A 15,893-nucleotide genomic window follows, 5' to 3' on the forward strand; every position below is an offset into this window, starting at 1 on the left:
CACTCTGTGTATGGGCGGCCTTGCTCTTCTTCAACAACGCTAGTTTTATTTCATAGCAGTCATGGCCGCTCTGCCATCTGCTACTTTTACGAAGGAACAGTGTCATTGACACGGGTGGTCCTCTTGCACTTGATTTATGGATTAAACACTGGACGCAAGGCCAACTCATCCCGTATATCAAGCACAGATCAGCCCCCACCGGGGTGGGAGAGGGGGGTACTGGGGGTATGCTTCAGAGAACGAAAGGGGCAAACATTCTTTCTTTTTGTCAAATTGTTGAAACTGTGTCTAGCCCCCGACCTCATTCAACTCCCCCCACAACTGCAGCAATTGTAGAAACTGCTTCAACCAGGACATCTTTACAGCTCCGACATTGACAAATCTAATTCCTTCTCCAAAATCTGTTCAGGTCCCCTATGTGCTGGACTCAGGGAAGAATACGTATGGTAATGATTGAATTGTTCTGGATGAATCTTTCTTGGGATTTGGGGCGATTTGAGTGAAGGGTCTCAAAATGCTCAATTAAATGGCAATGCTATGACACAGGGTATGGGTACAGGTACTGTTCCAAAGTCGGATTCTTCATCTAGACAAAGCTCTACCTTGAAAAGTACTCTTGAAAACAAAACTCCCTGTCATGCAGACTTCTTTTCTCCTAGAAATGCACAACTGTGGCCAGACTCACATACATTGCAGAATTTGGACTCGTTGGGGACAGCCTCCATTTCGGCCATACATCAAGTGCTCGAATCACTTCGTCGACTGTATGACAAAATCAAGGATATTGTCCAAGAAAATGCCAGTAAGATCGTAGCAGCTGATCACACAGTACAAATTGCATCGGAGCACATTTTAAAGCCCCTGAAATTATTCCTGGCACTGGTGGCTTCCACTTGGACTTGGAAATCTTGTTTACTGTGGAAGAGGTTGCAGGAATTCATCAATTACCTGTTGGCATCCCCACACCCAACAACCCTGCACAGGAAGTAAAATCGAGAGGCGAAGTGGAGCGAGGTGATTCCAATCTAGATCAACAGGATGTTACCTCTTGCCCACTTAAGTCTAAAACTGAAACGAAAAAGAAAAACTCTCAACAGAAAAAATACAAAATATTTACCAACCATTAACAATAACAAACGAAATTTTCTCTGAAATTCTTGTGCTCCTTGCCCAATGAAGGGGAAATAATAGATTTAAACACCCAGGAGGTCCTGGAAATTCCAATGCAAGTTTCTCTTACTACTACTACTTCAAGTACTACTAATGATGCTGGCCCTCCTACTCTCAAAAAGACCGTGGACAATCTAAATCAGAAGAAAATGACCACATTTCTTCTTCCTGTGAGTGAATCGTCAGCTGATCAATGTCAGGAGCAGAATGGTCAAGGCAGCAACTCTGACTTGGCAGTAAAAACTGCTTTAACAGTGCTTGGATCTCAGTCTACATCTTTGCTTTAACTGGAGTCCAAAGTTGTGACATTAACTATGCAAGGGTATACGATAGCAGCAACTGCAGGCTGCCTGTCCCACCCTGCTGCACTGTCGTTTAAAGCGGCCCCTCAAGGCTCTTATGATGAAAGAATTGTGGGGAGGGAGAATGTTCTGCATTTAAATGGAGAATTGATCATGACTAAGGGAAAACTATTGGAAGTTTGTTTGTGTGTTCCGGCTTTGCGATCATTGCACAAGGGATATTGACTGTTGTATTTCCAGAGTGTGGTACTAATCGATTGGTTGGTTACTTTTATTCCAATATGGTAGCCTGATTGGTTTGGGAGCAGCGGAATACCTTGAAAACCCTGGGTTTTGGCTTGTATGAGTTTTCTAGTCCAAGTGAAGTCTCTTCCTTCTTGTCTGATTTCCCAGCACAGCCGGAAGGAGTTCCCACTGCACAGTGGGTGGGAGCTTCCAACATGTGAGTGGGAGCATTGGTAATGCTTCCAACTCAGCCAACAAACTGTTGTGCTTAGACTCAACTAAAGAAACCGACAAAGATTGGTCATGGTTGGCTGCTTCAATAAAAATGTTTACTAACTCAAGAGACCCCACTAACAATCATAAATCTTTCGAATCTTAAAATTGCAACTTGGAATGCTTATGGCTTCACTAATATTCTTAGGGCTTTTCATATAGAAAATTCTTTTTTAGAACATCATATTTTGCTGTTACAAGAAACTATGGCATTTGACCACTTTCAAATTGAGGGCTTTAAAACGTTTACTAAGCCAGCTTTCAGAGGGCACTTTGGACGCCCCTCGGAGGCTCTGGCAACTGCAATGGACTTAAATCTTCGTGCTGGTTTCTTCAAAATCTGTTCTCTCAATGAGGGAGTTCTTGCCGAGGGCCTATATCTAGAAAGCTTGACAATTGAATTCTTAATCATAAACCTGTACTGGAATCCCATCAAGATGACCCATATTTCCTTGCCTTAAAAGTGATTATCACCGATTGGTGTATTGCTCGCCAAGAGTGCACAGACAGTTATTTATCACCAGTACATTTACAGAGCAAATACTTTGAACGCAGGTAGACGAAGCAATGACTTACAACCAAACGCGCAATTAGAGGATAATTAGCACTTATACGGCTATTTATTCATAGTCAAACATACATAAGCAATAGGTGATAACACAGAAATAAATCCTAGAAAAGATAGTAAGTTAGCAAGAATACATCACCATGGGCATAACTGAATTCCTCATCTCACCAGAAGCGGCTGGAAGACCCCGGTAACAGACAGGCCGAGAGCACAACAGCCCACAGGTATTTCGGAACAAGGCGTCCTCCCTCCGACTGAGGTCTTTGTGCTTTTTCCCACCTGACCTTTCCAGAGCTCCGCATGTATGCCCTCCTCAAGAGGGGTGGCAATTTCTCGAACCTTTGGGCATTCGCGCTTTTGCATTGATGAGTGACTGTTGGCTGCCGGCCGGGTCAACCGACAGTAACCCCAAGGAACAAAGCGCTTCCCTCTCCTAAAGCACCACGGAAAACAATTCCATAACTCATCTCGAAACCTTGGCGCAGGCATAGCAAACCACAACAAACCTTGTTATCTTGTACCACCCGGCACCTGTGGATCCTAGCTTTCCCAGCACTGTGTCCTTGGCTGAGGCATGCATACCAGTCTCAGCAACGAATAACGTTGAAAACATGTTTTTCAGCAAGTGCAGCTTCCACTGAGGCATGGAATAAATATCCATTATGGCTCTGAGTGCCCCCAGAATGCCCTGCGCACCAGCGCCATGTTTTTAGCTCAACCATCACAATTGGCAAGAGCAAGGACATTCTCAAAATATCATAATGGGGGGGGGCTTCAATGCATACTGTGCAGAAGGATTCAGGTTAAACAAACTCACCACAGATGTGTTTCTCTAGTTGTAGCTTTATAAAGATCTTTACAAGGGGTTTTTATTACTTTGGATGTATTGATATAATTGTATTGTATTACATTTATTGTATCTGTGTTTGGGAAAGGTTTGTTTAACATTAAACCATATCACAATAACAAAAGGGGGTGCAGGGCTTACCAGCCTTTTTAAAACCTGAATTGTACAAACCCAAATACCCTTGGAAAAACATGGGGTCAGATTGGCCCCAGAAGACAGGTGAAATCAACAACCAATGGGCACCCGGGCAGGCAATGGGCACCCGGGCAGGACTGACACAGGGACCGGCTGAGTATAAAAGTCCAGTCAGATAAAAAAGGATGGAATGTGCTTGAGTGAGATCCAGGGGGGAGTTGGTGGACCAATAGACCAGGAGGTGGAGAGTGGATGGTTTAGAGAAGTTTTGCGAAGATTGCTGCGGTGGTTTGAGAGAGAGTGCAGGTAAGGTATTGCGTGCAAGGAAGTAGTACACATTAGAGTAATACAGTGTGGGTGAGAGAGGGTGACTGGGAAAGTGTGTGTGTAAGAGAGATAGGGAAGGGAGTGGGAGCATAGAATGAAGGGAGGGGAGAAGTTAGCATTGTGTATGAAGGTTGAAGAGAGAGAGAGAGAGAGAGAGAGAGAGAGAGAGGGAGAGAGAGAGAGAGAGAGAGAAAGAGAGAGAGAGAGAGGGGATCCGATAATTCCTTTATGGTATATTGGAAGCTGCAAGAACAATGTAGAGAAAGGATTCCTTTAGAAAATCCCCTGAGGGCGCGAGATAGAGTAGGCCACGTCCTTTAGGCCCTCCCGTAGCCTAGTTTAGACCTAGACAGTAGGGATTACCCTTTTGTCTTGGAAGATGTTGTTGGGTGCATGGATGCCTGAGCTAGGGAGGAGGCGGCCCACGGAAACACAGGACGTTTGGGAATAGGCCAGAGTACACCATAGTAGACGTCCACCACAGCCTCACAAGAAGCCTATTACGATCTATGATAAACCCTGGTGAACATGTATCTTCTTTTGTCTGTGGAATATTGAAGCCAGCTGTAACAACACTCGATACAATAGTTAGCCTGACTCTTGAACGGACACCTCAGTCTGTACAGTGCTTAGCCTGACCTGTTAGTGGTTCCCAGAGAATATGCCATGCTTAGTCTAACCGATGAGAGGACTCCACAAACCGCACATTGATTACTCTGACTTGTGATGGATTGCCATGCTTAATCTGCCCCCTGAAGGGATTCCACAATCTGCTTGATGGTTAGTCAAACTTGTGAGTGGATCCCAGAGCATGTGTCATGCTTAATCGGAACATGGAATGAATCCCACAGCCTGTATAATGCTTAGCTTGACTTGGGAGAGTGGAAAACAATCAACACAGGGAATAGCATGATTATTGCTGAACCTCTTTTGTCGTTCATGAATTAGTGTTCGTGGAGTGCATTCCTGTCCATCATATGATTGACACATGAAAAAATAACCCAGTCATGAATGAGGTTAATTATTTATTTTTTTCAAAATGAGTTTTATTAGACATTTTCAAATCACAAGCAGACATGCATAGATGCAAAACAGGTAGAACCTTAAATTTGAGTTCATTGTTAATGCTTCTCTTTTAACAAATAAATATCGCTGATCTAATTTCATAGCAATAAAACAAGGATGCAGCCGAAAATTGCATCAGAAAGAACCCTGTCCATATTTTACTGGACATAACAGACAGCACCGTCACACCAGCAGTTCTGGAATGCAAAAACACTGGCATTAATTCATGAGTTTTTCTATGAAGCATCAATACTCCACCGAAGAACTTTTCAGTTCTGTTGTGATAGTCTTCTGGCAGGCCATTGATTGATTACAACCCATTAGCAGTTTGGTAATCAATGACAGAGGGAATGCTGACCAACCTGGGTTACTAAAAGAAAACAGCTTCATGCCATTGACAAGCTTGAGAAACCCTGATCCACACCATACAGTTTGCAGTTTTGTATAATATCCGTGACATTCATAGATGTAGCTATTATGGCATATATTCTAAATGCTTCGCATGGCACAATAGAAGAAAGTTAGGGCAGAAAAAAATGACTCAAAAGTATTGTAAACAAAAGAGTTTCCTTAAGAAAATAGGTCCTGACCCTGACATTGGGCCAGAATCTGTGAGACTCTGGCTGAGCCCCGATGACTCCTTGGTAACGCCCTCATGCTTTCTCCACAGGTAACCTTCCTAACCCTTTCGATCAGAGAGACTGCTCCCATCACACTCTTCATTGGATCCTCATGCCAGTCTGAGGCTCAGCGGTGCCAGCAGAGAGCTTACAAGCACGACCCAGGAGGCACCTGCAATCAGAGATAAGAGGGTTAATGCAAGACTTGGATGAAGAAAAAGGCCAGATCATTGTACAGGGAGAACACTGCTGCTCCAATCAGCCCTATGGGAATTTAGCACATTCAAGCATGGCTCAGAACAGGGAAGGCCCAGAGACATGAGTGCAGGAGGCGCGGGAGGTCAAAAAGAATTGAGTCATTATAGCATCCCTAGTGAATAATTAAAGTTGAATGCTTACACATGGTTTGTACTGGAACCACTTATCTGCAGCTTGCTGAACTTTGCACATTTAACTATATATCTCTATTACCTAAGAATTACTGTTTTAATCATTGGATTGCCATTATTATAAGTGATGTGAGATTAGAACAAGTACTCCTAATCCACCTAAGCAGGTAGGAAAAAGGATAGAACAGCATGTATTATTATCAACCCTTATTCGACATTGTAGCACCCTACTTTAAGGAGGTGGGACTAGATTAACCTGGGCATGCATCTGTGCTAATGCCGCCCACCTGCGTGACCTCTGCTGCCAGATGCGTTTTCCTATCCAGGGGGGATCTGTTCAGTCTTAGAGTGTTTATGTAAGCAGCTAAATGGACAGAAATTCCCCCTACCATGATGGGTGGTCCCTTACTGGTCTTCACCTACTGGAGTCTTACAGACCCAGTTAAAAATCAATGGAAACTCTAATGGTTAACTACAAAGGCCAAGTGAATAGGCCCCTGTGGACACAAAGAGCCTTTTACAGATTGTGCCAACAATGTGAGACATCCTCTACTGATACAGGAGTGCAAGGATGAGTAGTGATTGAAACTTCTGCTCAGCCCCATAATACTACTAAACCCCCACAGTTATCCCAATCTTAAAGGTGAAACAGGCACCACATGAATGATACGCCTCCTTCAACACTTTCAGGAAGCATGAACTAAGGGAAGGCTATACTCTTCAAGAGGGTTGTGAGTTGGCACAGAAGCATTCAAACATCAATAGTACTGGTATACCCAAAATATAAGAACGTCCAACCAAGGTCCTATAAAAATATGAGTCTTAAACTAAAATACATGCAACTAATAACAGAATTACCCACCCCTGTAAGAGAAAACAAAGAAATACACACTTCAGAATAAAATGGGGGCACTCTGGATCGGAAGACATGGCCACTTAATTTCCACAGCAATGCTCAAGTACAATGAACATGTCATTAAAAAGGTGAAGAGTGGAGTCTTAATTGTGACTAGGGCCCCATCAGGTGGGCTGGGGGAACAGAACCATGTCAATTTCATTTTAGGCTTGTTCCTGCACCATTGTTCTGGAAGCTTTCTGAGATTGCGATTCGGTGTTGGGTTGGTGAGCGAAAGGGGCCAACGCACCATGCGGTTCAACAAGCGGCAAAAAGAACAGACATATTGGACTGTAAAGGGTCTCATACCTTGGGACTTCTCAATTCGTAGGTTATCACACAAACACATCTCAGGTAAATTCATCAACATTTACATTGTATCGTTAACAAAAAGTTTAACTCCTACCTTGCTTGCCCTCCTACCAACTAAACTAAACCCTTGTGTATTTACTACCACTGGGTTGAGCTGATGGTCCGCTTATCTACAGTGAGGGGATAGATAGAGAAGCTTGCCCTATCGCTTGTCTTCACAACTACTGAAAGTTACTTGAAAAACACATGTGAAGATATAACATGTTTCGTCTACTTTACAAATGAAATATTTCAATTTTATTTGTTTTCCTTGCAAAGCAGATATTTAAGACATCTACTAAAATTGTTACCAATCTCTGTCTATTTCTTCATAGAGTCACAATAACAAGGGACCGAGATACCTCGGTATTCTACCCCACACACTACACAAGAATCCTAGATATTTCAGACTCTTTTTGTTTAGTCTTCGTGGAGTGCATTCTGTCCTTTCTGTTACTAGGGAAAGGATAATATGGCGACCTTTTACCATACTGCTGGTAGATCTCTTTTTGTCTAAGGTCGGTTGTGGCCTACCGGTTTCAGTGGTCTGTTTAGTTTTACCACTTTCTTCAGGGCCAATTTTCACAGCACTATGTGGTGTGCTGTTCCACAATTGCTTGCATCAACTTTTTGTTGTTCAAATACCCCATCTGTAGATGGAGAAAGCAGGATTCGGGGTAAAAAAGGGGTGGCAGGGAGAAGAGACACATATTTTTTAGTTTTTAGTATCCAGGTCTGTGTCTATACTTCTCTAGATTACATTGCAGATTACAAAATAGCAGAGGGGTGCAGTGGTTCTTACCCTCATTTTGTCATTCACAAATAATTTGGTCCGTATGGAAAGGGCAACTGGACATTGCTTCAACTTGGACGCCTTGATTCGAACTTTCCAAAGTACCTACAGAATTCAAGACAACTGAGTCTCTAGGTTTTGGCGGGGGGCCATTGCCTCAATTTTTGTTATTTGAATATTATGACATTTATAGTGCTTCATTTGAAAAGGTTGTGACATGTGCCCACGACTCCTTCTGTCTATACTAGGTAAAGCTTCCAGGCGCCGTGTTTTATGAGCGAAACGCTCCCTAGTTAGGGACTCTGGTTAAATGAACATTTCACTCATCTCACTTTGTAAGGTTGTCCTTCCTTGTCTGGCGCGGTCTGCTGTGCAAGCGGCAGTCTGTTCACAAAGCTTTTTGTTTTTGTTTACGCGCATGTGCCAACCATCAAGCACGTCATAGGGTAACCCGTGTTTTATTCGGGTACCATCTTTGAATGTCTTTTCTATGACTACATGACTCTACCTGTCTTTGCTTTCCATGTTGTGTGGACTTGTGAAGAGCAAACGTAACTCTCAGATATCTACTTGCAAATGTTCCCAGACTGCACAAAAGGGGAAATCGTACATTAGTTTAACGAGCGTCGTTTACTTATCGGTCTATGCCTACTTAGATGCTTGATTATCAGCTTGGACCCCGCAGATATTAGTGGCTTTTCGTTACAGTCACTCTCAAGTAGGGCATAACGAGTGATCTCTCTGCCCCTCACTCAACAAATACTCCTGATTTTAATATTTTGTTGTGAAAAATGTGGGTGGTTGAGGGTATTTTATAATCCCAAATATGCCATAATGCTGCTCATAGGGTGGCAAGTGTCTGCCAACTTGTTGGTTCGTTTAGACCCATGGTGTTTGATTTTAATGAAAAATCCATAATTGCTCTCTTTTGAAGAGCAAATTATGGAGGTTGCTTCCCCTTTTGGGGACTATCACTTTCTCCATGATCCATCTAAAATCAGTCGGGCCATGTTGTCTTTGCACAAAGTGCTCCACCATTGGTGCAGTAAGATTTTTTGTGTGGATACATGAACATGCTAATCTTGTTTTTATGGGACGTGTGGTCATGCCCACATATAGCATCAGCCATGGGCAAGAGATTAGGTAAATGACGTTGAAACTGTTACAATTTGTGAAGGTTTTTTGAGTCCAGGGATAGTGCCACCCAATATCAATGGTTAGAGTTCTTATTGTGTTGGCACATGCACTACAGCCCCCACATGGGGCATGGCCTGTCGGGGCCGTCTAATCCCACAGTGTGATATTGTTAGGCACTTTGGGCTCTTTATACATATGGATCAATGTATCACATAAATTCTTCCTCCCTTTTTATGGCAAATCTGGGTTTTTCCAAATTGGTCTTGCCCACCTTGAGAATTGGTCACAGTTTTAGCACTTCCTTTCCGATTTTATTCACCATCAGTGAGAAGTTGAATACTGCAGTGATTTGGTTATTTTGTTCTGTCCATCTCCCATGTTGTTCAAGTGTTGTTTCTCTTGGGATGTTTTTGGCTCTATTACGGGCTTGTTTTAATGTATGCTTTGGATAGCTGCAACAGAGCAATTTATTAGCCAAGTTGCCTGATTGTTTGTCATAGTCTGCCAGGATTATCGTTTGTAAATCAACCTTTTACCCACCACCTAATGGGATATCTCCCGAATCCATTACTTTGAAAATGCTCTTACCAAAAAACTAGAAGAGCTAGAACAGAACCAGACACAGGGATTTAACAACTTTTCAAAAAGAGACAAAATAGCCCTAAAAACATTAACTGAGCATGACCAAATCATGATAAAACCTGCAGACAAAGGGGAAGCAACAGTGATAATGAACATCGAAGACTGCAAGAAGTAGGTCCTGTTCCTCCTGGAAGACCACGCGAGTTGCAGACAGCTGGGCAGAGACCTCACAGAAGATATCTGTCACCTCGTTATACCCATTTTGGAGGAAGGGATAGCAGAAGGGTATATCAGCGTAAAAGAATACGATTTTCTGAATCCTAAAACACTGAGAAGGCCAGCTTTCTACGCCTTACCTAAGGTCCATAAAGGAAAAACACATCCCCCTGATAGACCCATTGTCTCAGGGATAAATTCAATTTTGGAACCTTTGTCTGAGTTAATTGACTTCTTTCTTAAACAAAGGGTATGTAAAATGAGGTCCTATCTAAAAGATACCACCGCAGTGTTGCACTTACTTAATCGTCAGTTTGATCCTGAGTAACAACTCTTGGCAACTCTAGATATAGAGTCTTTATATACTAGGATACCACAGATAGCCACATTACAAGTCACATTACTTGTACCATCAGCGGCAACCTAGGGGTAGTAAATATACAAGGGTTTAGTTGAGTTGGTAGGAGGGCAAGATTGGTAGGAGTTACACTTTTTGGGAACGATAAAATGTAAATGTTGATGAATTAAGTACCTGAGATTTGTTTGTTCCACAAGCAGCAACAGTAATTGGCACGAAGAAGCTTGGCACATGCAGGCAATGTTTGGGTTGGCGTAGCTCACAAGCTGTTAGAAGTGGGGCCCATAGCCCAGAGCTGTACCTTTGTAATTTGGTTGTTGTGAGACTATGTCCAGGGTCTCAAATGATAAGGTGAGTGCTTGTTTTGCTCTTCCCAGCCTGGAAGGTTTCCAGAGAGCACTTGCAGGGGATGACACCTACAGTGAGCATGGTTTGTGCGCAGTAAGGCCTTGTCCATCAACAGTTCACCCCAAACGTTCCTCTGGATTGGACGAGGGAATGTTCCTCTGGATTGGACAAGGGAAGGATATTTCTCCCTTCTTGGAGGCCTCTATTTTCACATCTAAGGCAAGAGACTTTAGGAAGACTGTTCCTAGTAGAGCTCCAGTGAAATCTTTCGGTAGTCGAAAGCCGGTTTGATTAAACGGGTGGTCTCACCCCCTTAGTCAATCTACCACATTGGCATGGTCCCCTTCTAGCCTTCTGTGAGGGTCCAATCCTGGCTGCTGTGCAGTCTTTTACCTGGGGATGTCAGTCCAAGAGTACTTTGTTTTGCAGGTGGCACAGAAGTGTGAATGACCTAAGGGATTCCAGGATGGTGGGACCTTTGTCTGAACTGTACATCTCTCCTGGGCTACTGTATTTCTGCCATTTCACCTGTATGCCATGCATTAAAGAAACTCTAACTATTACCACCAAGGTGTGATTTCCTTTTTGGCTGGAAGAGCCTGTCCTTTGAAGCACAGGCTCCCTGCGGGGCAGATCCTGTTCTCAGAACAAAGGGGACTTCTAGGATTGTGCCAAAATGGTTTATTGTGTGTAACACACAGTCCCAGAAAGCTAATACACAAAGGCCCTGTCAGAGGAATGGGTCTAGAAATCATACTGACAGTTACATGTCATCAAAAGGCTAACGACAATATAACTGTAGCTTTCCATAGGCCACCATATCAAGCCAGACGTGGCTTTGTTTCAGCCACCAGGTCTAGGCTTCATATAGGTTATAGGAGGTACAGCTATAATGAAACCTGCTTGTTTACCTTCAAAGGGATTACCATTTTTATTGCAAAAAAAGCCAATGCGGAAATCGGAATAACTTTGGGTCTATACAACAGCTAGAAATCCTTTGGAGGGCATCATACTGAAGCAGCCCTGTATGCGTACATGTAGTAGTACATGTTTGTTACCCAGCACTCCACGAGTTAAAGGCACTTGGCCCCCTCCGTTGGGGAGGCGGAGTGCTAGCGTGACGTGGGAGCAGGGAAGTGGGGGTTTGTGGGAAAAGGCGCGTAGGGTGCCAGTTACTGGGCAGTTAATAAAGGAATAAAGAAGCTTCCTTTACGCCTCCGTGTGTGCGTCCTTTCTTTGTGCCGCGACCTCGGCAACATTGGCGACGAGGCTGTTCCTCGCACACCGGAGTCCTCCAGCGGCAGTCCGCCGCGTCCCGGCTCGCGTGCAGGGAATCACGCGAGCCTCCTCCTCCTGCTCCTCCTTCCGTGGCGCTGGGCGCAGAAACCCGCCAGTGCTCGCGCGGGCGGCCGCTGACCCGCCGCGCCTCCTCCTCCTCCGCATGCAAGGCTGCAGCTGAAGGAAAAAGAAAAAAAAAAAAAAAAAAAAAAATTTTCTCCGTTTATTTAAAACGACGCGTGTAAACCGCATCCTCCACGCCAGGCGGTCCCTACTGTTCACGCATGCCGGCAACCCCGCCCTCACATAAGGCGGCTGCTCCAGTCCCCTGTCACGGACCACGCCAGCGACGACGTCTGTGAGCCACCTCTCACCGGTAAAGATCCATAGCCGGACCTGCCTTCGCACGCTTGGGTGAGTGCGCGGGTACACGCCAGTGTCTCCATAACCACACACCGCCCGAAGATCGCAGAGGTCTCATCTCCTGATGACATGAGCGTCCAGGGATCCAATCCTGGGTCCCCGCAGCCTGTGCGCGCAGCAAAATCAATACAGCTGAGGCTGCCCCCGCCATTCACCATGACGCCACAAGCGACAAAAGGACCCAGGTGGACTGACTGGATGGAAGACTTCCACCATTTTGTGCGGGGGTCCGGCGATGGTGACTCCCCCAACATCAGGGACATCTTTCTCAACCTCGTGGGGGGTGAAATCAAGACGGTAGTAAAAACAATCCCGACGGCAGAACAAGACACCTTCCCCAACCTGATTAAAGCCCTGGACAAGCTACTCATCATCGAAGTCAACCGAGACTATGAGAGATATCTGTTTAACAAATGCACCCAGCTGCCACACTAGACTGTTGATGAGTTCATAACTCGCCTAAGAGTGAAAGGCGCTAACTGCCAGTTCGACGCTTTCTCCCTAGAAGAAGCAATACGGCTGAGAGTGATAGAAGGTTGTCTCTCTCCTGCACACAAAAAACAACTTTTGAAAAAGCCTCTCACCATCCCCGAAGTGAGCGAACTCGCTCGCATACACGAGAGAGTTGATGCACAAGCCTCATCCATGAGCAACACAAATAACCCCAAACAAGACACCAATGAACTCATAGGCGCCATACAGCCGCCTCAACAAGGCGACAGAGGACCACAACAATATAGAGCACCAGGGGCACCAACGCCGCGCCAGCAAAGACAGTGCTATCGGTGCGGGATGTCTTTCCCACACTCCGGGTCGTGCCCAGCGTTATCCCAACGGTGCACGAACTGCGGAAGAGAGGGGAATTTCCACTCTGTATGTAGGGAGGGCATACCATTTCCCCTGATGCGTCCACAAGCACCCGCCAGAACGCCGTTTCGGCCGCCACCCTCACAATACAATCAACCGAGGCAGTACCAACAAGGGCAAAACCAGAGACGATATGTCAGAGCAATTGATGAGTACCAAATGCAGGGATACTACGTACAACCAGACCAGGTGGACCAGCCCAGGCATTTCGTGGATGAATACGAAAACCCCCCCATGGAACAAAGGCCTGAGGCATTCTATCATGAAGATCAAGAGGCGGCCTACAATGCGCCGCATGATCCATATGACCAGGACGAGTTTGTCAATCTCATTCTTGATAACGAAGAGGCGCGGGAAGCCCCAAAAATCCCGATCAAGATGGGAAATTACCAATTCCAGTTCATGATCGACTCTGGCGCCACTGTGAACATCATGGGCGAGCAGGACTATGGCAGGATGTCAGACCCACCACAGCTTGCCCCGTCACATTCAAGAATATTCCAGTGGGGCGCTGCTACCCCTTTGCAGACGGTGGGACAATTCGCTCGACGGTTTCTCCTGAATGGACGACAGGTGGACACCACCATCCACGTCATTCGCTCGCTCACCAGGAGTAGATGCCTTATCAGCTACCACACAGCATCCCGCCTGGGTCTGATCGAGATCCACGTGAAAGCAGGTGATACCATTACCGCAACCTCAAACAACCCGAAGGACTCAATTAGCACAATGGCATGCGTTCGAAACCAGAACCTAATCACACAAGACGACATAATGGAAAGATTCCCAAAGCTGTGTACCGGATTGGGAAAACTCATAGCCCCTCCCATCAAGCTACACATCGACCCGCTGGTACGCCCAGTGCCGCAACACCCCAGACGGGTCGGGTTTCACCTCCAAGAGGCAGTGTCCGAGGCTCTCCAGCAATTACTCTCCGACGGCATTATTGAGCCAGCAACGGGCCCAACCCCATGGGTCTCCCCCCTGGTGGTCGTACCCAAAGAAGGTGGAAAAATCCGTCTATGTGTGGACATGAGGGTGACCAACACGGCTATCCAGCGGGAGAGGCACCCGGGTCCATGCATAGAAGACATGATTGTGCAGTTGAACAACGCCCAGATGTCTTCCAAGCTCGACCTGGTTCAGGGCTATCATCAGCTGGAGCTGCACCCTGACTCTCGAGTCATCACAACATTTGCGACACATGATGGCCTATTCCGGTACCGCAGACTGAATTTCGGTATCTCGTCCGCTGCGGAGATTTTTCAGGAAGCCATACGTCAAATTATCAGACCCGTTAAGGGTGCTCTGAATTACAGCGACGACATACTTGTGTTCGGCGCCTCCAAGGAGTCCCACGACACAGCGCTGCACGCCACGTGTGAAGCCCTTCAAGCTGCTGGTCTCACGCTCAACATCTCCAAGTGCGGATTCAGCAAGACGAAACTTAAATTTTTCAGCCACATCTTCTCCGGGGAAGGGATGATGCCGGATCCCGACAAAGTTGCCACAATCACTGGCCTTGGCGGACCGCTGCAGGTTGCAGACGTCCGCTCCTTCCTTGGCATGGCGGGGTACTGTGCGAGATACATTCCCCATTTTGCCTCCCTCACCGACCCGTTGAGGAGGCTCCTGCAGAAGGAGACAGTGTTCGAGTGGACTCCCGCATGCCAGCAGGCATTCACTGCCATCAAGCAGGCCCTCACGGAGGCTCACCGCCTGGCCTACTTCAACCCCGCGTGGCACACCGAGGTGGTGGTGGACGCAAGCCCAGTCGGCCTCGGGGCCATACTGGCTCAAACCAGTGGGGCGGACATCAACCCGAGACATGTGGTCGCTTATGCGAGCAGAGCGCTATCCACGCCGGAGCTGGCTTATTCGCAAGCCGAGAAGGAGAGTTTGGCCGCTGTATGGGCATGTGAACACTTCCACAATTTCCTCATCGGGAAGAAGTTCACGCTGATTACCGACCACCAGGCACTCCTATCCCTGTTCGGGAACCCGCACACCAAGATGCCACCAAGGATTGAGCGGTGGGGCATCCGGCTTCAAGAGTACAACTATGACATCATCCATCGCCCCGGAGGTGAGCTGAACCCAGCCGATTAACTGTCACGACACCCTGTGGGGCCCCCGCTGACGCGGAAAGGAGATGTGGCCTATGTGCAATATATAGCAGATCGATCGCTACCACCGGCGTTGTCCCTCGAAAGGGTGGCCGCCGCATCTGCCGCCGACCCGACGACAGCCCTTGCAATCAGTTTGACTTTAACCAACAAATGGAAAGACCACCACAGGGCAATGCTAGCCCATCCGGGCGTCAACAAACAAGAAATCGCGAGACTGGCCAGAGTGCAGGGTGAACTGGCTGTGAAGGACAACAACATTCTTCTACGAGGCTGCAGGATTGTTATTCCCGCCACACTACGAAACGAGGTGGTCCGCACGGCCCATGAAGGTCACCGAGGGGCGGAGAACACCAAGAAACAGTTGAGATGCTACGTCTGGTTTCCCTTCCTAGATGTGGCGGTCGATGAATGGGTAAAAAACTGCCATGCGTACCAGTGCACCGCCTCAATGGAACGTCCACCCCCGCTGCAACACACACAGATACCAGATCGCCCCTGGGAACGAGTAGCCGTGGATTTCTACGGACCGACCGAAACTGGCGACTACCTCCTGCTGTTAATAGATGAACATTCAAGGTTCCCCATAGTCAAATCG

The 15,893-nt window shown here is 46.4% G+C and overlaps 1 protein-coding gene across 3 annotated transcripts in view; it reads right to left on the reverse strand.

Annotated features, from left to right (window-relative positions):
- Positions 1-4,859: 4,859 nt before the first annotated feature.
- LOC138503199 (pancreatic secretory granule membrane major glycoprotein GP2-like) overlaps positions 4,860-15,893 on the reverse strand; it is a 362,636-nt gene continuing 351,602 nt past the window's right edge. For all 3 annotated transcript variants that reach the window (XM_069622755.1, XM_069622756.1, XM_069622757.1), the window contains one exon: positions 4,860-5,704. In XM_069622755.1, coding sequence (XP_069478856.1) covers positions 5,643-5,704 — 62 coding nt within the window. In that variant the 3' untranslated portion in view covers positions 4,860-5,642. The remainder of the gene's footprint in view (positions 5,705-15,893) is intronic.

This window comes from Ambystoma mexicanum, chromosome 11 (assembly GCF_040938575.1).
Source record: "Ambystoma mexicanum isolate Mex_15411 chromosome 11, UKY_AmexF1_1, whole genome shotgun sequence".
NCBI classification, from domain to species: domain Eukaryota; kingdom Metazoa; phylum Chordata; class Amphibia; order Caudata; family Ambystomatidae; genus Ambystoma; species Ambystoma mexicanum.